Source organism: Vipera ursinii, assembly GCF_947247035.1.
Source record: "Vipera ursinii genome assembly, chromosome: 1".
Lineage (NCBI taxonomy): Eukaryota > Metazoa > Chordata > Lepidosauria > Squamata > Viperidae > Vipera > Vipera ursinii.
Window position 1 is genome coordinate 320,642,607 of NC_139512.1, and position 23,809 is coordinate 320,666,415.

Consider the following 23,809-nt stretch of genomic DNA (forward strand, 5'->3'; position numbering starts at 1 on the left):
AACCTATTGGCTATTTCTTGAATTTCATTAACCACATCGTTTGCAGGAGTTTGTGTGTTTTATTACTACCCTAAATTGTGGTGCGTGGTCTGTTAATACTCAATAATTCCCCATTTTTATAAATTAATAGTAACTAAATTATAAAAGTATTACAGAATATTTACAAATGAATTGTTTAGTTAACAGTATGCAAAATGTTGGATCTCAAATGAAAAAAAATTACAAAATAATCTATTTTGAAGCTGCTGTTTTGAATGTGAAACAAGAAATTCTGAGCCTAAACTTTTTGAATGCAGAAGAGTTCTGCTCTCAGCAAAAAACACTCCAGAATGGTTGAAACAGTCCATTCAATAGCACAGCAGCAGTTTCACACTCCATAGATTGTTCACACTCCATAGATTGTTCATGCTTGAAAACACTTAAAAATAATATTTTTTGCTTGTACCTAATTAGTTTTTTTCAAACAGTTATTCAAACTACTTAGTAAGCAGTGAATCCTGTGCCAACCCTTTAAAAATCTTAGTTTCTCTAATACATTTTGACTGAATACTTTGGGAATATTTTATACTTCCAAAAATTGATCTTCCCATTAATGTTTAATGACAACTTTACTTGAATGACTTCAGCAGTATCTTTGGTGAGATAAGGAACTATTGTGAGCTGAACAGTACAACAAACAGTTGTAAATATATACATTTCCACAATTTCTAGACGCATTAAAGTTCTTCATGCAGTATGGCTTGCCTTTCTGAAATTAAATCAGCTAACAACAATAACAACAACAACCCTGCTGTTTTGTATGGATACAAGCCAGATGTACTCAATCTGCTAACGAGTGAAACTCACTACTGCTTAAACAGAAGATAATTTTAGATTTCCTAAAAACATGTAGGCTTGAATATTAAAAAGTAGCATAGGAGGCATCTGGTTCCTAAAATAGGGCATTTGCTACATATTGTTGAACATTTTTTTCTGCCAGGAAGAATCAGACCACAGAGGGACAAACAGTCTATTTCAAGTGTAATTTTCTTGAGCAGTACTTCATTTAAAAAAAGTTTATTATGAACTTTCAATTATCTTTGCAGTTTTCACAAGATAAAGTTTTTTTATTTTAGTTCAGCTTTTAAGTCAGTTCCATTTCTCATTGTTGTTGTTAGTTGCGAAGTCGTGTCCGACCCATCGCGACCCTGTGGACAATGTTCCTCCAGGCCTTCCTGTCTTCTACCATCTTCTGGAGTCCATTTAAGCTTACGCCTACTGCTTCAGTGACTCCATCCAGCCACCTCATTCTCTGTCATCCCCTTCTTCTATTGCCCTCAATCTTTCCCAGCATTAGGCTCTTCTCCAGTGAGTCCTTCCTCCTCATTAGGTGGCCAAAGTATTTGAGTTTTAGCTTCAGGATCTGGCCTTCTAAAGAGCAGTCAGGGTTGATCTCCTCTAGGACTGACCGGTTTGAACGCCTTGCAGTCCAAGGGACTCGCAGGAGTCTTCTCCAGCACCATAGTTCAAAGGCTTCAATTCTTTGGCGCTCAGCCTTTCTTATGGTCCAGCTTTCACTGCCATACATTGCAACTGGGAAGACCATAGCCTTGACTATACGCACTTTTGTTGACAGGGTGATGTTTCTGCTTTTTAGTGTGCTGTTTAGATTTGCCATGGCTTTCCTCCCAAGGAACAAGCGTCTTTTAATTTCTTGGCTACAGTCCCCATCTGCAGTAATCTTGGAGCCCAGGAAAATAAAATCTGTCACTACCTCCATTTCTTCCCCATCTATTTGCCAGGAATTGAGAGGGCCAAATGCCATGATCTTGGTTTTCTTAATGTTTAGTTTCAACCCAAGTTTTGCACTCTCCTTCTTCACTCGCAACAAGAGGCTCTTTAGTTCCTCTTCACTTTCTGCCATTAGAGTGGTATCATCTGCATATCTTAGGTTGTTGATGTTTCTTCCGGCAATCTTAATTCCAGCTTTTGATTCATCTAGCCCTGCCTTTCTCATGATGTGCTCTGCATATAAGTTAAATAGGCCGGGCGATAGTATACAGCCTTGCCGGACTCCTTTCCCAATTTTGAACCAATCAGTGGTTCCGTGTCCAGTTCTCACTGTTGCTTCTTGGCCCACATATAGGTTTCTCAAGAGACGAATAAGATGGTCTGGTATGCCCATCTCTTTAAGGACTTGCCACAGTTTGTTATGATCCACACAATCAAAGGCTTTAGCATAGTCAATGAAGCAGAAGTAGATGTTTTTCTGGAACTCTCTAGCTTTCTCCATGATCCAGCGTATGTTGGCTATTTGATCTCTAGTTCCTCTGCCTCTTCGAAATCCTGCCTGTACTTCTGGTAGTTCTCGATCCACATACTGCTGGAGTCTAGCTTGTAGAATTTTAAGCATAACTTTACTAGCATACTCAGCCTCAATGATTGAAAAGCAGATATCCCAAGAAATTTTGCTCCAATTGAAGGTCATCTTTTTCATGTGACTCCCCGCAGCCTGACACTTTTTAGATGTGTTGAGATGGCAACTCCCACAATTCCTATTCAGCAGTCTTAGCTGAGTGTGTGTGTGTGTGTGTGTGTTGGGAAGAGAATTGTAAGAATTGGGATCCTGAGAATTCCAAGATGCTTTAGGTCCGATGGAACTAGAACCAGCATAGCTGGCAGGTAACTGAGTTTGTTTTTATATGGTAGTTTTTAAATGCAGAAAAATTCTCCTGTAATTGCACTCCCCCCCCTCCAAGAATTCTTAAAATCTATTTGGAGATAGGGAAACTCTCAAGAAGTTTTTACTGTAATTTTAAGATTATGTAAAAGAAATTGTCCCACTCAGATCCATTAGCAAAACAGTCTTATCAGTCAGAAATTCTCCTTGAACATTTAAAGGCATACTAGAATCCAGTTGAATAGGCCTGGTACAACTTTAGTTTCTACATTATGTCAACCCCATTTTATTTTACTGTGTATTTTAGCCTGTTCCAAGAAAATGAAATGTAATTGAGAATTTACCTATTCATTTCCCATGTCCTGACTCATTGTGTTCTTTGGTCTTAATTGAAAAATGAAACCAAATCCTGTATTTTGATTAGCAGCTTAAAGTATGATTCTTGGAATATTTATTTTTATCTCTTTCAGGATGGGGAGACTCTATAGGCACTCCCTCAGAAAGTGGGATGACCTATGATGCTCTTCATGTATTTGACTGGATAAAAGCAAGAAGTGGAGACAATCCAGTTTATATATGGGGACACTCCTTGGGCACTGGGTAAACATGTATTTTTCAGATGATCTAAGCAGAATTTTAGAATATTAGTGGCATCATTTAAGGTTTACATTCTGCTGGCGAAAATATCCCCAAGACTCCACACAAAATGTTCCTATCATAGAAAAGTGGATTATGACAGAGTCAACTGAATACTTTTGGAATATTTTGTACCTCTGTAGATTGATCTTCCCATTAATGTCTTTACTTGAAAGACATTAATGAAAGCTATATCTTTGCTGATATCAGTAACCTTTTGCTTATTCAGCCTTCCATTCTTCTGAGGTTAGTAAAATTAGACCCATATTGTTGGGGGCAATATGCTGATTCTGTAAACCAGTTAGAGAGTTCTGTGAAGCAGTATATAAGTAAGTGCTATTGCTAAATGCTGTTGCTATAACTTTTCCTAACGAGCTTAGACTTGCATGTGCTGTAGCTATTGTCTTTTCTATTACACATGCTTGAACTCCGTTCTCAGTGCATATGCTGCCAAAGACCCCAGTAAATTCAAAACTTCATTGTTGTTAGTAGTCAAAGGAGGCCAAACGGCTGGAGGAAATTGATTTTTTTAGAGTTTAAATGGAAGAATATGCAAATTGTTTTTTTTTCCATTTTAAAGAGAGGAGATAGAGCCACTTCTATGGAACTATGCCCATTAAAAATAGAAATAAGAAATGTAATCAGTAAATACCCCTTTATAAAGATTTAGGTTTTAGATTAAGTATCCCATATGTAGTGGTTTCTTATTGTGTTATTTAGTGATAAATGTGTTGGGTGCCCCCCTCCCTCTGGGAGGTTGGACATAAGTTGCCTTTCAATATATAGAAAGACCTTTCCATTCACAAAAAGACTCCAATCAAGGGGTTTTTCTCTTCTTTTCTTTTTTCTTTATTAGTGCAATGCATGAGCTCCAAAAAAGTAGGTTGGGGTTGCAAAACAGAGCTGCAGGAAATTTATCAAAATTACTTTGACAATATAAATATCCCATATTCAGTTTGGGTCCACTGAGAAGAACTTGGAATCCAAAGCATTTTAGTTTTAAGATAAGAGGAAGTCATAAGCATTTAGAGTTACGCAAATGCTTCTTTAGATTGACAAATAAAAGACTAGTATCATTCAGGCACCTTAGATTTGAGGTTATACATTGCATTACAACTGATGGGCAGCAGTTTACTGTTTACTACTTTAATTTCTACTGGAGCAATTTGTGAAACTGATCTGATGAATTGTGTTTTATTAGCGATCCATGAATAGAATATACGGTACTTTTTAAAATTTAGATTAGAGAGATAGAGGTGTTATTTATGCCATGTCCTCATATTAAACGTTCCAGAATTCCATCACTCATTGCTGCCTTCTTATGGTGAAGTGATGTATCAAACCATAATGTTTTATGATATGTTTTTCAAAGTAGGAGATAAGATAAATTAAGTAGAGTTATAAAGAAGGTTTAAGAAGAGAACTAGGTGAGAGCTCTCTGTAATCGACATTTAACTCTGTTTTGCTTCTAGAGTTGCAACCAATCTAGTAAGACGTCTTTGTGAAAGAGGTAAGGTAACTTTTTCTACATGATGTTATCAAAGAGCATTTCATATCAACCATATTTTCTCTTGTCTTTGAGAAAAGTTTAAATAGGTCAGTATTTAGCAGTAAAACTGCCTTTTTATTAAAATGTCAGAGTGACATTGACTCCATTATGGTGTGTAGTTTTTTGCAGGCCAAGTCTCACACTTGACTGTTGATAGGTGTGGCATTGAAAGAGGAGACCAGAAAAATGAATGTTTTATTTAAATTTGATTAACATAATGTAATTATTTTCTTGTTATACATTTCATAGGATTCTTCTCTCATATGTAGTTTGATAATGTTTGAAGTTCTCTGGAGGCTGTAGTAGTTCTTACCAGCTGCAAAAAGCCTCTTTGCTCAGCTCTTCTGTGATGTATGGATTTGGCTAACAATTTTTAAATCTGGCAGAGAAGTTAACATACTGCATTTGTATCTTCAAAAGATAAGTGCAGTTGTTCAGCCTGTGACATTTTATTTTAGAGGTTTTTAAATGCTATCAGAGTTCAGGATTTCACACTCCTTCTGAACTCTAAGCCAGAGTTTATTCATTTGGTAGTTTGTCTAAGTGGCTTTAAGAATGTTGTAATGATACATACTGTTTCATCCAGATGTAAATCGAAAATAATGGCATATTTTTGAACACCTGAAAGTCTTCTTGCGATTATACCTCTATGTGTAGTTCCAACTTTGGATTTGCATTCCTCCACACTACTTATATGTCCTTCAAGGTAGATGCAAAACATATTCTTGTAGGGATGTACCAATACTTTGGCTGAAATGGACAATGCTCTATATTTTTCAGAAACTCCCCCAGATGCCTTGATACTAGAATCACCTTTTACAAACATACGTGAAGAAGCAAAAAGTCACCCCTTTTCAGTGGTAAGTACAGATTTACATGCTAAAATTCCCATCTTATATTATCTTATTTAGGTTTTCTTGAGAATTCCCAACATATCCAATAAGCAATACATATCAAGATTTTTTGTTTCATTTTTCCCCCATATGTGCAAAGTATTGTTTCCTCTTCCAGGAGGTTTTCCAGCTCAAAAAGACTGAAATCGTTCCATGTATGAAATGAGTATATCCAGCAAAAAAAATAATAATCTGTGTGAGATTTCTGATAGTGTAGTTCCAGGTAATTGGCCTTTTTTGGAATGAGGTCATTTAGAAAGGAGTGTAAGAATATATGTAAGCATTAACCCTCTGGAAATACGCTTCGATATTTTTACATTTTATATTTTATAAATTCATAGCCAGAAAGAATAAGTATTAAAGGAGTTGCAGATACATTCTTGGTGGAGCAGTGGGCTAATGGTGAAGTGTATCTTCTCAGATACAGCCTTGGTGGAGCAGTGGGCTAATGCCTCCTTAAGTAACACCAGCTGCCTGCAATTAGTGCAGGTTCGCATCCCACCAGGCTCAAGGTTGACTCAGCCTTCCATCCTTCCGAGGTAGGTAAAATGAGGACCCAGATTGTTGGGGGCAATAAGCTGACTTTGTAATAATGCCGCTGGGGGGGGGGGCGAAAGCCCTAATAAGTAGGCATATACATAGAATGAAGGCTATTGCTAAGCACATTGATTTGTGCTTAAATTGTAAGCCGCCCTGAGTCTTCAGAGAAGGGCGGGATATAAATGGGATTAAAATAAAATAAATAAATGTACATTCCAGAAGTTGGAAGTGACTGTTACTTTATACTTTGAATAACTTTTGAATAAACTTTGAAACATTAGCTAATCCTAACCTCATAGTTCACCAGAAACTAAAATGCATCTTTTAGTGCAGCACCTTGTAAGGACTCTGCTGAAAATAGAGGTGCTGTAAGTTCAATACTAACATCATTGGAATACTGGTGCTATTTAAAAACCGTCTCTGACGTAATCATTAGATTACTAGTTCCACCTCTGGACTAGTTGGACGAAGTGCATATTTCTATTTAACGTTCTTTTTCCATTTTATAATGAATTACTGCTCTATGCTAATGAAAGTGTGAAAAAGGAGTACTGTGAAAGTATAACAGTGATCAGACAGAGTAGAACTAAAATGTAGAAGGGAAAGCTGCCTCTTCATATCAGACTGGTCAGTTTTCAAAAAGTACAAGTTTTATTTTATCAACACTTAGATGAAAAAGCTTTTTTACACTACAATAGAATGAATCCCCTGATAAAGATAATGTATTTAATCCTAATTTTAGAAGAAAGAGTTGTAATCTTTCCTCCCTTTTTCCTCCTCCCTTTGCACTCAAGGACCCAATATGATCCCAAGAAATGTTTCTTTTCTCTACTACAGGAGAGTAAAATCATCTTCAAATCCAACTTAACTCTTGGTAATTTCAAGGATACATCCAAAGTTTCCTTAGTAGTACTATGGAAGTGCTTTGCCACTACCATCTTCCATAATGTGTTTTTCTTTATAAACAAAAGTCCCAGCTACAGTCCTGATATTTCTTAGAAGCTTATTTCCAAGTAGTAAATAGGCTTGACCCTGCTAAGGTCAGTCCAGTTCTACCACTTGCAACACAAGCACAAAAAATAGAATAAGAATTCCTGCCCCTCCCTTCAGGCCAGGTAATCTCAAGAAATGTGGGCCTCTCTAATGAAATAACATAAAATCAAAATGTTGATATAGACTTTTGAAAATACCGTACTTTTGTAAAAATATGTTTCATATAACGTTTACTGTATGTACTTATTTTTAAATTATATATTCTCCTGAATTATTTGACAGAGCAGCTATATACAGTATTTATATCAGTAGGATACATTGCATGATGATGTTACCTAGTTTGGTAATGAAACATCTTCAAGAAAGCAACTAAGCTTAGAGAGCACCAAGTATCCTACAATAAGATACATTATTATGTTTCTTTGTTTTAGTATCACTATAATTCAGTTTATGTGCGAAGTTGTTGCTAAAGGAATGTACCTTAACCGCTCTCCTAAAGGTGGAAGAATAGGGTCCAAATGTAAAGAACCAATTTAGCCTGATAGATAGGCCTCAGCAAGTGTGGGTATCTTGAGAAAGGGCTATTCTGTAGATCTTAAAATATTTGTACAGGTTTATAATGGCAGAAATGGCCACATCACATTATCAGGCCTAAATCTTTTAGCCCATATAATAGCATCACATAATTAAATTGTCCAGAAAGTAGTTGACAGTCGGTTCAAAGAGTTAAACATGGGTATCAAGTGAACTCAGTGTTATGCATTTGTTACCATTAGCATTAGTTAGTAAACTAATAGACATATTTTAGCAATTTAGCTTCCAGACACTTTGCAAAGTGAGCCGATGTAGAGTGTATTGCAGTACAGGGAATCTTTACTTAGTAACCATTTGTTCAGTGACTGTTCATATTTACAAGAGCACTGAATGAATGACAGTTATGACTAGTCATCAAAGTTGCAATCATTACAACACCCTTGTGCTCGTGTGATCAAAATTTGGGCACTTTGCAAGCCACCACAATGACTGCAGCATGCTTTTCAACCCCCTCCCCCACTTATTTTTCCGATCTGCCTTATTGGCTGCCCTGCACTCCAGAGTCCCTGCTGCCCTCACCACTTTGCACTCCTCCTTGCACTCCTCTGTCCTGCACTCCGCTATCCCTGCAGCCTCCTGGTGCCTCCAGCTCACCTTCGCCATCTTCTTCCTTGCAAGGCCACTGTAATACCTTGCGGCTGGGCACACCTTGTCAGCAGCAGAGAAAGAAGATGGTTGAGATCAGCTAGAGTTGGTGAAGGGCCATGGGGCTAGGTGGTGGTGGTGGAGTCCTGGGCACACAAAAAGGCCAAGATGATGGGAATTAGAAGCTAAGGTGAGCATGGCAGGGCAGCAGACCCTTCCTGCCAAAGGAAGCTTGCTAGACCAGGCCAGGAAGGAGGCAGCAGGACAGGAGAAGCACAAGGCCTCAGGTAATGACTGCAGACTATCAGGACTACCATTGCTTATGTGGTACAGTCATATGATGTTTTATCTAACAACTTTTTCACCTAGCAACAGAAATTTTGGACCCAATTTAGGATCATTAAGTGAGGACTACCTATGGTGAAATTGGGATATAAACAAGGCATGAAAAATGTGTGACTAAAGACACAAATTGTGTCTATGAATTCTTCAATTACAGTTCTTATACTCCTATATACCTGTGCCATAAATAGAAAATTTGCCTGTGACATCTTGCATACTTTTTCCAGATATATAGATATTTCCCGGGATTTGACTGGTTTTTCCTTGACCCAATCACATCAAGTGGAATAAAGTTTGCCAATGATGAGAAGTAAGTAAATAAAATATCTATTGACTCCCTCCTCCACCACTTGCAATTTGAGGTTTTCAGTGACAGGAAAAAAAACAACCTGTTATTCTGAAAGGTTTTCACAGAATTATTGCGCCATGGATGAACCTACCCCTACTTTTCCTGTTCAGCTATCTTGGCCTCAGGAAATTGTACTTTTTTCCAAAAAAAAGTGAACAGTTCATTGTAACAAAGTAAAACATTCTGTTTAACAGAGGGCTTTTCAACCAGTGGTACGGGTACCACCTGTCGTACATTGGCATCTGGCAGGTGGTACACGACATCCTAGAAAAGTAGCGGGGGAGGGGAATGGGCTGAACTGGTGGCAGCATTGCACAAGCCTGAGTGAGAGATAGCTGGAGCTGCAGGGCTGTCAGGGCTCAGCGGAAGCGCCAGGCTCCAGGTGGAGCTTGGCATTGATCCTGGTGCTTCTGCTGAGCCCAGAAGAAACGCCGATCAGCTGGAATGTTGCAGCATCTCCAGGGTCTTGTGATTTACATTCAGATGCTTGGCAACTGATTCATATTTATGACGGTCACAGTGTCCCAGGGTCATGTGAAGTGACCAAAACCTGCTGCAGCCACCCAGCAGAGGGAGGGAAATAAAAACCAAACACCACATTCCCCCCACCCCACCCCCACTGCCAATCCTCAACAGAAATGCTCACAACAATGAAAACCTCCTACAGGAGGAAGAGGGCAGGCGGGCAGGTGTCTTGCTCAGCTGTGGCTTGGGGGGCAATTTTTTCAGTGCCATTGTAACTTCGAACAGTTAAGCGAACTGTTGTAAGTCAAGGACTACCTGTACTTCATCACTTTTTTCCTTTTTTTTTTTTGGTCATCAAGTTTTTGACACCTTGCTAGGTGACTGGTGGTACTCGGATGTTGCCATATTCTAAAAGTGGTACAATGTGTGAAAAGGTTGAAAAGCCCTGGTCTAACAGAAATACAGCGTTTGGTTTCTTTGGAAAATTAAGATTTGTATTCTTTCACCTATTCCATTTTTAATTGGACAGCAGATTTTATTTTAGCCATTTTTTCATGAATGTAATTGCACAAATGCAAATAATCTGCATTGGAAGACTATTGCGAAAGTACTTATTTTTCCAAATCCTCAAAACAGTGTAATAAAATAATGTACAAAAGCATAAGATTCTGTGATTGTGAACTTTCCAACAGTTAACCTTGAATAAAGTAGTAGATAATTCATAGTTTTGTTCATATATTTAAAATATACCCGATTAATTGTTTGGTGTGTGCTGTCTTTACAGTGTGAAGCACATTTCATGCTCTCTGCTTATTCTTCATGCTGAAGATGACCCTGTGGTTCCATTTCATCTTGGAAAAAAGGTGCTGCTTCATTTTTAACTCTTGCCCCATCATAACTTTATAAATATCCTGAAAGAGTTAGAATAGTATCCGGGCTTGAATAATTGCAATTTAATTTATGTGGGGCGAATCAATATATCAAACCTTGACTGCTGCTATTGGAAGAAATGCATTTTCAGAGAGTGTTGATGGAGACAGATAGCTTAACTGTGTCTTACTCTCCTTTTATATTGTCAAGGAAGCTACTTTTAAAGTGTGTTTTCATTCAAGTATCAGTCATCCTAGATGAATTAGAAAAGCATGGAACAGATCTCTATGTTCCTCCTTGATAATCCTTCTGCTCCTTCTTATTCTAAGATCCAGAGCTGCAGCCTTGTCTGTCATTTTCCATCTCTGCACAGTAGCCTTTAAATTGCTGAGAATGAGATGGTATATAGTGTCTTCAACAGAGGGGGTATCAGAGAAGAATGTGAAATACATTCTTCTGTAATTTGGAATTATTGCCATGACTTGGTTTTAGTCATCATTGTTGGAATTGGTGAAATGGGAGCTGACAGCTGTCCTGTAACAGTTAAGATAGTGCAATCAAAAAGATTCTTTGTGTACCACAGAATGAAAAGTCAGGACAATTTATACAAGAGAAAATTTGAATTTTAGTTTCAACTTAGTGTCAGTCATACATATTAGACAGTAATTCTCATCATTCCATGGCCTTTGGCCAGGATGATTGGTCTGTTTATCATATTTATGTAGCCACAGATCTCTCATATGTGAGCTGCATACACAGTAAAGAAAAAATAATGAACTAACAATTAAAAGTGGAACCATTAAAACATAATCAAAACGTATTTTCATTATAACAGTGCATTAGTGCCATTTTGATGAATGCTAAGGGACCCTTTTTCTGTAATTACCAGTTCTGTTGAACTTCTTAGGTCCAAAGACTTGTACAGTACAGCAAGTCCCCCAGGTTAAGAACACCGTGGTTTTAGGGTGACCCATAATTGAGAATGGAGTTTATAGTAGCAAAATTCAAGTTAAATATACAATGGTTTAACTTAATTACACAGTACTGTTTATACAGTATTATATAATAGTACTGTTCCAGGTTACATACAAATTCAACTTAATAGTTGAATAGACCTTGAAAATAGAATTTGTTCTTGAACTGGGAATTAACTGTACTATCTTGTATTTAATTTTAATATGGTGAAAACATTTGCTTTTAAATATCTTTACAGTTATACAACATTGCTGCCCCATCTCGGAACTTTCGTGATTACAAAGTACAGTTTGTTCCATTTCACAAAGAGCTAGGATATAGGCATAAATACATCTACAAGAGCCCAGAGCTACCTCGAATATTACGGTAATTGAAGGGGTAATTCATATGTCACATAATATTAGTCTGGGATGAGCTGGTCGGCAATTCTAGCTAATGTAGTCTGTCACATCTGAAGAGTAATTTTCCCAATGGTTTTGGAATTTGTATTACAGGCATATAAAAGAGAGATACTGTGGAATCTTTTGACATTGTTTTTACAATGTGAATGTTTAGAAGTAGTAGAAATGTTTGTGTGTGAGCTTCTCTTCTTGTGAGTTGTCAGTTTATATCATATTTTTGTCTTAGAGCAAGTCAATCTCTTGGGAACAATCTCTGAACTTTTAGTGTCAAGATGAAGTATCTGATCTTTTATTTTTATTTGCTAGATGTAGACCCTGGTTTTTTTCCCCCCAGAGTGCATTCTGTATGTCCCAGGGTCCCCCCGGCTATATAAAGGCAAATAACTCCTACAGGAGTTTACTGTTAAAAGATCAGATCACAGATTTGATAAGCATTCCTCTTCTCACAGCATTAAAAAAAACCTACTATTGAGCCATCCAGGAAAGTAAATAGTTGTTATATGCTGACAGGCATGGGGAGAAGAGGAAATACATGAACCTAAAATAGCAAAATATTTGACACAATAAACAACTGTTTTTTTTCCTTCTTAGGGAATTCCTGGGAAAATCTGCACATCATCATCATCATCACTGATGACTGAAACATGGTACACACTTAAGATCATACCATCTTTGAAAAAGAGAAAGAAAAAATGCCTGCTATTATTGAAACCCAAGCACTGGATATGCCACTGATTCTGGCTTCAGTTCTAAAAGATACCTTAAATTCCCAAGTTCTGGGACAGTAGATATGAAGAATGAATATAATTGGCTTCTGTGTCTTTTTTTCCCCTCTAAAGAATGAGGAAGCAAAATGTTGGAACAATTAAGTTGAAGCACAATAAAGACTTTGTAAACCCACTCCCCCCCCCCCCCCCCGCTTTCTCCCAGAAATTATAAACATTCTCACAATATTGTGTCCGATTGTTACAGCAACTCTTTACAAAACAAAAGAACTTGCACTCAACATAGCTGGACTATAGTTATCTGCAAAAATGTAATTCTTACAACTTTTCAGTGCTATCTCTGTTTTATTTGAGTTGCAGGTTCTCTTCTAGAATTTAGTTTGGCAAGGTATATTTTTCTCCTGTTGGTTGTAGAAGATAATGTAGATTTTAAATTAATTTTAGAAACCAGAGACGAACAGTTAGACAAGACTACATTACAGGAATGAATTGAAGGATGGCTCACTTTTTTTTTAAAAAAATGTGCCTGTTTAACAATTATAATGTAATAGTGGTCATTTTTCCCTTTATTGCTTTCCTTTCAACTCTCCCAGACAAGAAATATACAAAAACCTTTATTATACCTCTGTTTACAGACATGCCTCTACTTTTCAAACCATTTTTTATGTGCATATCCTTTAAATGAAATACATCATATTAATTAAAATTATCCTTGGAAGTTGTTTGAAGTAACTTTTCTGTTAACAGATGTCTTTAAGTTTAGACTCATGGGAGAATGTGTGTTTTCACTGTGGTAAAGATGTCTTCCAGTCTCTTCTAATCATAGAGAGAAATAAAAGCACTTTGGGAGTGAAAAAAAATGATACCATTTTAAATAATTGTGATTCTTCAGACATCCCAGCCTAACCATTTCCTCCAAAATGCTCAGGTATACTAGAGGTGGTCAAAAGTTTCCTTTTAAAATATAAGGGAAATAAATTAACCCTTTGATTTCTTTTGATGTGCATTTTCTTTGGGAATCATTCTGAATTCTCAGCAGGGAAATTATTCATACAGAATTCACCATGGAATGCTGAAATATCACCCAAGTCAACCAAAGGTATTGAAAGTGACACATTCTTGTGTTAACAATACTTCATCTCTGATTCCTTTTTAATGTAAAAACTGAAGGTTGGTTTTAGTTTGCTATGTGTATTATTAAAACCTGAGATGTATGAAATCTATCTTACTGGCTTTAAATGTTCCCTTCAATTAACACAAGGTGTGAATAGAGAATGTTTTTCTTTTATTACAATAAAATTATACTTTCTGTACTGAATTGAGCAGACAATGTAATAACTAGCTTTAACAAATACAGAATTTGACTTTCATGTACTGCTTTTGAGACTGACCAATTCTTGTATTTTATGAAAACCTAGTCCCTTATCCTAGTTTTGGCTTAATCAACAGCAATGCAATGCATTGCTTCCCTTTTGATTAGAAATAGGTGATATGTTAAGGCCTCTACGAGTTTTGCAAGGGAGGTTTCTGCTGTCACCATATGCTCCTGGAAGCATACATGTTGAAGACTGGGGCTACATTTGCAGTGCTATACATTCCATACCACTTCTTCCAAATAAAATCTGAAGTATTTCATGGCTTTAATAAATAAAGATATGTATAATCCTCCCACATGCACATAAATGTTTTGCTTTTTATGAGGGATGAAAGAAGCCAGAAATTTCAGTGAACCATAGTTGGGTTGAGAAACTATGGCTAGTATGTTTCAAACAAGATGAACTAGGAAACCATTGTTTAAAGATGGATTCTATATCCTATCTTGTTAGACACCATTAGCACTGATTCCCAATTGGGATGTTGTAAGAGGCTGTGGTTTACTTGTTGATTTGAACACATGAAGGAGGAACAAAGTTGATTGTTCATGAATGCATAACATTCCAGCGTAACTTTGTTTATTAAGCTGGGACATGATCATCCAAACACTGCCATGTGATTACCAAAATCCATTTTTGAGATTTCTAAAATCTCTCACTTATGACAAAAATGATAGCATGGATGTTCATTTAGGTCAGTCTTCTTCAATTTGGAAATCTTCCATGTATGTTGGGACTTCAGTTCTATATTAACTAAGAATGGAAGAGGCTATATGTTAGGGAGGAGGCTAGAGATGGCTGATATTTTGCTATTTGCACATACTTAGTTTTGCTAACAAAAATCAATGCAGGCATAGCATGGTGAGCAATTAAAGCAAAGGAAGTATGAGCCAGTGTGTTTGGTGGGCATAAGCAGATTGCTTTCCAGTGACCCCCCTTCTTGTGAAGTCGGCCCTGAAATATTCATGTCTTAAACATTCAATATTGGACACAATAGACTAGGGACTGATGTTCAGAATAGTTTTTTAGTCTGAAAGATATAGCGGGTATTATTTACTAATATTGTCTATATATTACTATTTTGGCATGTATTGAACAAATTACAGATTCATTCTGCAAATATTTGCTTGTTCTTTGCATTGAGACTTCCTGCAGTTAAGTAATCTTACCAGTTTTGATTCACAATAACTTGCAAAAGAATTGTGCCATATAAAATTTAATCTTTTCTCCCCTTCTCATGTTTAGGATTATTGCATTTAAGAAAGGCAAAAATGCTATTTCAGCTCTTTTGAGCAAGCCAAGATAATATTCTGTGTAGCACTGCTCCTGCTGTTACTTACTTTAGTATTGATAAAATACAGACTAATGTGGCAATGTCAACTGCCAGTGCAACAAAAACTATATTCCAAAGCATGTACAGTGCTATTTGTTCTGACACGTTTCAATTGTTAGGCCAGTAACATGCATTGAAATGGAAATGTTTATCTAAAACAGTGTGTAGTTTTAATAAAAAAATGATTTTGACTTCTTTTGGAGATAGCTTTGTTTTGTTTAGTATAAATCACGGACTGCTGGCATTTATGCTTATATCCAGGAAATTGTCAGAAAGAACTTAAAATAGTCACATATTGATCAGGAACCAAGCAACTGTAGACATGTGCATATGAGCACATATTTACTCACAGAATTCTATATGTGAGGTGCTCTGGGCTAATATAGGAGCACATTTCATTATTTCAATTTTTGTCAGAGGAAATATACTATTTAATTTGCGAGTTACATTGTGGCCAACAACTTGACAATTTTTCTTTGACTAATTTTGCACATTCAGTGAGATTACATTTGGATCAGATTATTTGCTTGAGTTCAGGGAAATTCTAAAAAATTGAATTTCCAATATGAATGGAATAGGAGATTTCTGTATGCTTTGAGACGTTAAATTATTTAGATTGCTGTCTATGACTTTAATCATTTTTCTTACTTAGTACCATTCACATATGGCAAGTGTTCTATAGATATTCTCTATAAAACTGTGTAGAATTTTCATGATATTTGTCATGAGCTCTTCCAGAAAATCTTGGATCGTGGTTATATAAAAGACCACCAAAAACAAGCATTAATGTAAGTTAAAAATTGGAAATTCTGAATGTACAGGAAACAAAATGTAAATATTGAAATAATGTAACAAAAACACGAACAGAATGCTGGCAAGGAAAAGCATTACACGGTCAATTTCTACAAAAGTTCGAGGGGAAAGTGGATAAAGACAAAACCTTGGCAGTGGCTTACAACGAACATTAAAAAAAGAATTTTGATTACTCAGGAGCCAGCTATTCAAACTAATGCAATTAAGGCCAGAATTGAAAAAAATGTCATATGATTTAAAGTACAAATTGTGCAAAGAAGCAGAAGAAACAGTAGAACATATACTCTGCAAGATCAACAAACTGATTATAAACAACAACATAACTTAATCGCCAAAATGATTCACTGGAACATCTGCAAAAAATTACTTATCACTAATGAAAAATTGGTGGGAACTTAAGATTTGAACAATAGTTGAAAATGAGCAGGTTGTAGGATTTCTGAATACGAACTGATAGTCTTGGGACATAACACACATAACACACTAGATTTAACGGGTTGAAAAGTGGAAAGTGTGAATAATTGATGTGACAATACCAGGGGATAGTAAAATAGAACAAAGAATCAAGGTTTGATATTCAAAATTTAAAGATTATGGCCTAATCTTTTGTGGTTGTCCCAGTGGTTATCGCCACACTGGATGTCATAACAAAAAATGTTTGGCACTTAGATAATCTGGGTATTGACAAATTTCCATCTGTCAATTACAAAAAGTCTCACTGCTTGGATCCACATATATACTATCCCAATATATGACTACATCCTAAGTTCTTAGAAAGAACTTGATGTATATGAAGACCTACACCAGCTAAAGAACCGATAGCTCTGATTTCACATTGTTGTGTATGTGTGGTTTCAATTTTTGCAAACTCTGTCATTGTAATTTTTACACCATTCCATAGATCTACCGCTAAGGACTTAAGAAAACCAAAAATTATTTTGCAATTATCTGTCTGCTCCACCAGTTATAAAAGACACCACCACCCATAACCACTGCTTCTGTGGCCACAAAACACAGAGAGGAAATTTGCTCAAATCTCTCTTGAACTTAGTAGAGAATGTGGGAACTGGAAGGGATCTTTTACATCACTGTCCACCCCCTACTCAATGCATTCAACTTTCATTTGAAAAACTGAAAAGGAGTGGAGTCCACTGATGGTTTCTTGGCTGAAATAATTGAAATTATTGTTGCTCAGCTATTTTATTTATACTTCATTTATTGTTTTTACTATTTTTGGCTGGCCATATAAATCAAAGAAATAGGAAATAATTGTAAATAATATAGGTGATAATTTAAAATAAACTGAATTGTTAAGGGACATCAATCACTCTGATCCATTCACAAGACAGCTCTGGAGATTGAAACACATGCTCTCCCTGAATTCAAAATAAGAAATTGGGAGCCTGTCAACTAATCTCAGGACAGTATCATCCTAAAATTACAAGTGCCTTCCAGGGGATTTAGGAGAGGGGCCAGCTGATATAAAATGCAACTTTGCTTCAAGTAAACTAATCAAAATATCTGCGGATGAAGCTAGCTATATATGTTTGGTATCTTAAAGAGGAGTAAGTCTAGCGTCCACATTTTCATCATACTACCTTTAAAACCCAACTGCATTTCTTTTTCTAATTAATCATATTGTCCCTCAAAACTATTTTTTTCTCATGAGCGGCTTAAAATATGCGGCATGGATCCAGTTTATATAAAAAGAAATCAGAGGTTTCATTCTTAGTTGCCCAGGATTCCCACTCAGTTTGTAAAACTCACTAGACAAATTTGGTTCAATCATATCCTTGCAGGATAGCCTACTTCACAGAATAATTTTGATAACAAAATGAGAGTGAGTGGAATAAGTTATACTAGCTTTAAAATATCCTGCATTTTTGTGACTCGTAAGATACATAACCAATACAATATAAAACTTGTTATTGTCTGTTCAGCTATGTAAACTAATTTGCCATCCTTGTAGGGGTACCTTTCAATGACTATCTTCCCCATGCCACTGTTGTGAACATTAAACCTGAGAATGGCCATTTAACAAGTCCTTGGCGAAAATGTTGGGCTTTTCAATTACATTTCAGTCAAACTAGACATAAATAGTATTGTATTAGAAATTTTACAGATTGGCAGTTGGGAGCCCAACTTCAGTTGGGATTGTGGCATCAGAGATGGTTTCAACCCCTCCTCATCACCCCAATTGGAATGGGCCACTTTTCAGGAACCAATCTGGGTCGGTCACTGGGATCAGAGGTTTAGTCTTTCGGACTCATGCTGGAGCCCATCCTCAGGGAACTTCCCTCTACTAGAATGTGTGGTAGAGAGAGGTTCCCCGAGGATGGGCTCCAGCATAAGTCCAAAGACTGGGAAGACTAAACCTCTGGTTCCGGTGACCGACCCAGATTGGATCCTGCAACATTATCATGGACACATATATTTACCTTCATTCACGGACCACTTTTCCTATGACTGCTATTTAATGTGGGAGGAGAGAGAAGTTTAGAAAGAACTACTTAAGGGACAAGTGTTAAAAGATCATCCATGGTCCTAGTGCAGCTCTAGTACTTTGAGTGAATAAGAGAACTTCCACTGCTCCAAACTGATTGAGACCCTGAGTTATTTAGGCCAAGCCAAGCCCTATAATGGAATTCTTTCTTTGCTTTGGACCTTGCTCTCATAGCTATCACATCATAGTTATTATACTGATTTTAATAATATGGCAATTTTATAATTCCATTCCAAAATAAAAGATAAATCAAATGCAATGTTCATGGAAGTTTAATGTTTTGAAAATACAGAATAACAGTACTATATCATAAGCACATCACACACATTAAAACAAACTCAAGTTTTGTAAATGACATGATTATGACAAATACATTTATTTAGCAAGCACAGTAAATTTGCTAATCTGCTTGCTTCAGCCTCCTGCCTGGCTAATTGTTGCTTGAAGAGATATCTTCTCAAGTGTTGCTCACAATAATTTTACAGACTATGAAGAAAAATAACCAGGAATAGAACACATTCTTAAGAGTGTAATGCAAAATACATGTGAGATGGGAATGCTTGCGAACATGCAATATTTTATGCACAAAATTCAAGACATGATAAGACTTCCTCAGCAGAAACCTGTGATACTTTACTTGGATTTAAATAATAACACTATCCACACTACTGCTAAGCTTGTAAGCCGCCCTGAGTCTTCGGAAAAGGGCGGGATATAAATGGAATTAAAATAAAATAAAAAATAAAATATTTAGGGAAAAATGTTCTGTATATGCTGAAAAGAGTACTGTAAATCAACTTTGTTTCCTTATTTCAAGTATTTTATGGCAGTAAGATGAATCATAGGAACACCTAGCTGTAATCAACTTAAAAGCAACTCCTACCAAAGAAAAATTTAACAGCATTTCTTAAACACAATATTGTGTTCCCTGGCATTCCTCCATTATATATATTCTGCCTTTGACAAAAACGTAGGAAAAAGATTTCTACCCAGCCAATATCCAGAATCTATGAGCTTTAAAATAGGAATGGCCAATCTAATTTTCTTCAATGTGGGGATAAATTGGCCATGCAGTGGAAGGCAAATGGAATGGTTATTTACTAAGAGCAACAACCAAATAAAACTAATAGGTACAATGTGTTATGCAGAGTAGCCCTTGTTTCACATACATTTCAAGACGGCTTTCAGGTGCAGCCTGATAACAACATATAGTGAATTTCTCAATGCTTTTTCAACAGAGCTTTCATATTCAACTACTTCTTAGTTGTGAATCTGGTATCTAACTGCACAATTTTCTTAAAACAATTAAGGTGACGCCATTTTTGACAGAAGCTATCGGCCAGCAAGGAAAGGATAGACTTTTTGAGCTTATATAAACATTTTTAAGTGTTTAGTGAGAAATGAGAACTTGCTGATTCAAACTTCAGCTAGTTAAAGACTAACTCTTAATTGTCATTATTTTAAAGATTTTCTCTGATTTTGCTGATTTATTCCTATTTTATGCAACTGGCCAAACAATTGCTCAATCCAATTAGTTAACTGCATTCCTTTCATCTTTAGTAGACATAAATATCACTTAACTTATTAAAGAATAACATTGATTGGATTGGGACGAGACTAGCTAAAGAACTATTATGATGAATTTGGAATACTGATGTACAGTTTTATTTTCATAAACTGATAAGGGAATCTCATACCTTAAAGTAGGCCCTGCTTAATTCTCTATTTTCAATGCTATTAATACTAAAAGCAAATAATAATACCAAAGCAAGAATCTGAAAGACTATATAAATATTGCTTCCTGATCTGTTTTATAAGACAAGTGATTTGAACTTTTGCTTGTCAGCATGAGAAAAATGTGCAAGAACCAAGGATTTAAGCAAATCCAGTTTTGTAGAATTATTTATTTCTATTGTTTAATGTACTTGATGATCTGTCTTGATTTTTTTTAACTTGGCTGGTTTCTAAAGTGCTGCATTTGTAATTATTTGAGTGTATAATCCACAAAAAACATCTAAATATTTTATTAATATCAAATGACTATTTTATGCATTTGCAGCATGCTTGCCCTTCATGATTAGGCACAAGAATATATCTAAGAAACAGGAAATAGCTGTAAGTGCCAATCAAGATGGTTTGAGTCTAGGAAGCAGGAATCTGCAAGGGTTAAAAAAGCAAGGCTTCCTAGTGGTATGGGCTTTTAATGATCAAAGTTAAGATATTTTATGACAGGCATTTTCAAACAGTGAATTAGGCAAGCTCTTTGGGAATTCCTCAGTTAGCCAATGGGGGGGGGCAGACATATTCTTGCCAATCTCTGGTTAATCATCTTTCATTAATGCATTCTAGAACACAACCCAGAAAGACATGGATATATGATGGTACTGCTACAAAAACCAAATGCTCCCTCACAATTAGAGCCTTGGTGGCGCAGTGGGCTAATGCCTCCTTAAGTAACACCAGCTGCCTGCAATTAGTGCAGGTTCGCATCCCACCAGGCTCAAGGTTGACTCAGCCTTCCATCCTTCTGAGGTAGGTAAAATGAGGACCCAGATTGTTGGGGGCAATAAGCTGACTTTGTAATAATGCCGCTTGGGGGTGTGTGTGAAAGCCCTAATAAGCAGGCATATACATAGAATGAAGGCTATTGCTAAGCACATTGATTTGTGCTTAGATTGTAAGCCGCCCTGAGTCTTCGGAGAAGGGCGGGATATAAATGGGATAAAAAAAATTAACTCTGAAAATACTCTACTACTCTATACAGTAAAACTGTAGCCACATTGGTATAATTTCAATTTATAAATCCAGATTGGTAGGAATAATTTTTCCACTGATATTACTACTGCCTTTTTTTCTCATTCTTTTACAAAATGTAGCAATCAGACCAAATAGATTCCAATTAATCACAGATTCCAATTTCTGTGAGCTGAGAAATGGTGGTCAGTTGTTTTAGAACAAGTTACAATTATAAATAAATCTTAAACTGTGGTTTAACAGCTTGGCTTGTGCTATGGATCTTTCTAGTTTGTATGAGCCTGGAAATTACAATTGTATAAGTATGGCTATATAGCACAGCAAATTAAAAAAAAAGAACATACTTACAAACATCTTGAGTTAATAAGGTATAAACCCCCAAAGTCCATCTGAAATGAGGTACTATAACTGTAAACAAACCAATATATTCTATAATATACTTAAATGCTGCATAAACATGGAAGAACTGAACCTTTAGCAGTTATTTAGTGAGTTACGGCCTACACAAATATTACAGTTTTGTTTTCACAATTTGTTGTTTTCTGGAATAATGCAAGCATTGAAATTTTGTTACTTTATGGCTCTTGAAATTTATGAAATTATTGTTTCATGCTTTCCAATGGATATGGGTACAGACTACTCCTGGATATCGGAAAGGGTTGCTTATCTGCCAGACCTTGGTCCTAACTTCTCAACAGATGATCAGAGTATCAGCTCTGATCAAACTGTCATCTGATTTTGACAGTCTTCCTCCTGTATGTGAGGGGGTGATATTATTATTTTTTAAGTATTTTATTAATTTTCTAGGGATGATATTATTGTGTGCCTATTTGCTGTCTGTTCAGAAAACTGTTCCTACATTTGATGGATAAGGTTGTATTGCTTATCTGTATGGGGTGACCCTAAAAATTAATCTAGGGAGAAGCAGAGATTAGGCAGCTGTTTCTGGCCTCCTTATCCTATGTAACTTTGTGACGGTGGGGAATTGCTACCACAGGATATTTGGAGGGCATCAGCTTACAGAAGGAATACTTTGTAGATTATATTCATGCAGCTAGCAAATTTTCACTCTTGACATATTTCTTTGACCTGGTATTAGACTGATAATGCCTCTAAGAATTCTGAAAAGGAAAGCAGCATGTTTGTTTAACTTTTTGGTTCTGGAAGCTTATAGGACATACATTCATTTCATTTTGTCATTTACAAACTAAATTCCCATTTAAGGATTTATTGGGCTCTAAAATACAGTCAATTTCCTCAGCATTTGCAGAAAAGAAAAAATTATCTATTTAGCAACCCAGGCTAGAAGACCTGATAGATCCCTAAAATCTAATGTTATTGCCTGTTATTAAAATTCATGGTGTTTCCCAATGTACTATTAAAATACTAAAAATGTGACCTCTAGAAACAACACTGACTCAAGAAAAATTCTTGGATAGCAGTTTCACTATGAGAAGTGATAGCTATTTCAATGTCTGCTCTTTATATAAGATTATTCTAAATAATCCATATAACTGCACAATTTGAAACATACAAAGTTTAGCAATCTACCAGGAGGCTAAGCAAATGTCTTAATTTTTTATTTATTCCCACTTGCTCAGAAAATTATCCAGAATCCAACAGATCACAAAATATGGCTGGTAATCTGACTTAATTTGGGCTGACTGGGCAGTCAGTCAGTCTCAAGTTGAGGGCACCAGAATGGATGCTAACTTTCTTTGGCGCCATTAACTCTCTTTGAACTCCATGTCCCTACAGGAAAAAGTATCCTGATTTTTATGTTTGTGATAACTGGTCACTTAAAATGATTCTGTGTTAAAAAGAACTGTCCTGGGGATCAACAATGGTTCTCCTAATGAGCATAGATATGTGGGGGGAGGGGAAGAGAGGCAAGGAATGAAATGTGTGTCTGAATGCTAAACACACAACTGGACATTGTGTTAGTCATCAGAATACAAGTACCTAAAAGCAACGTTTGTGTCATTATGCCACCACGTATGTGTCAGTTTGATACTACCTCAGTTTGCTGCAGGTACCACTGCAATTAAGAGAGAGAAGTGACTTCAAGATGAGTTAGGGTTAAAAAGTATGTGGGAAAAGTATTCTCCTTGTTACAGAAGGGTTCCAGTCTAGCTTCCATTCCAGAAGGCAACACTTATTATCCCTGTGGAATCACATTTTTCATTCAGTTCTAGACTTTGTAGGCATCTTCTGACTGACCAACCAGGAATTGCCAGAGGAGCCCCGCAGCATATACTGCTTGAATACATATAAACCCACGCTGATGTACTGGATTTTTTAAAGAGTGCAAGATTAGAACACTTTTTTTGCTTAAGCTTTCTGTTTCAGATCTTGAATCTTATTACAGCCTACGTAGTTTTGGTCAATTATTTCTTACTATTTGAAGCCCCAGCTCTTTTCATTTCAGCTATATGTTTATAAAGATGAAACAAGCCA

General features: G+C 36.3%; 1 protein-coding gene across 1 annotated transcript in view; it reads left to right on the plus strand.

The window, feature by feature from the left end:
- Positions 1-14,244, plus strand: part of ABHD12 (abhydrolase domain containing 12, lysophospholipase) — a 41,819-nt gene extending 27,575 nt beyond the window's left edge. The window contains exons 7-13 of the mRNA XM_083350683.1: positions 3,130-3,259; positions 4,768-4,805; positions 5,625-5,704; positions 9,019-9,101; positions 10,390-10,468; positions 11,689-11,816; positions 12,443-14,244. Of these exons, the coding sequence (XP_083206809.1) occupies positions 3,130-3,259; positions 4,768-4,805; positions 5,625-5,704; positions 9,019-9,101; positions 10,390-10,468; positions 11,689-11,816; positions 12,443-12,485 (581 nt within the window). The 3' untranslated portion in view covers positions 12,486-14,244. The remainder of the gene's footprint in view (positions 1-3,129; positions 3,260-4,767; positions 4,806-5,624; positions 5,705-9,018; positions 9,102-10,389; positions 10,469-11,688; positions 11,817-12,442) is intronic.
- The last annotated feature ends 9,565 nt before the right edge of the window (positions 14,245-23,809 follow it).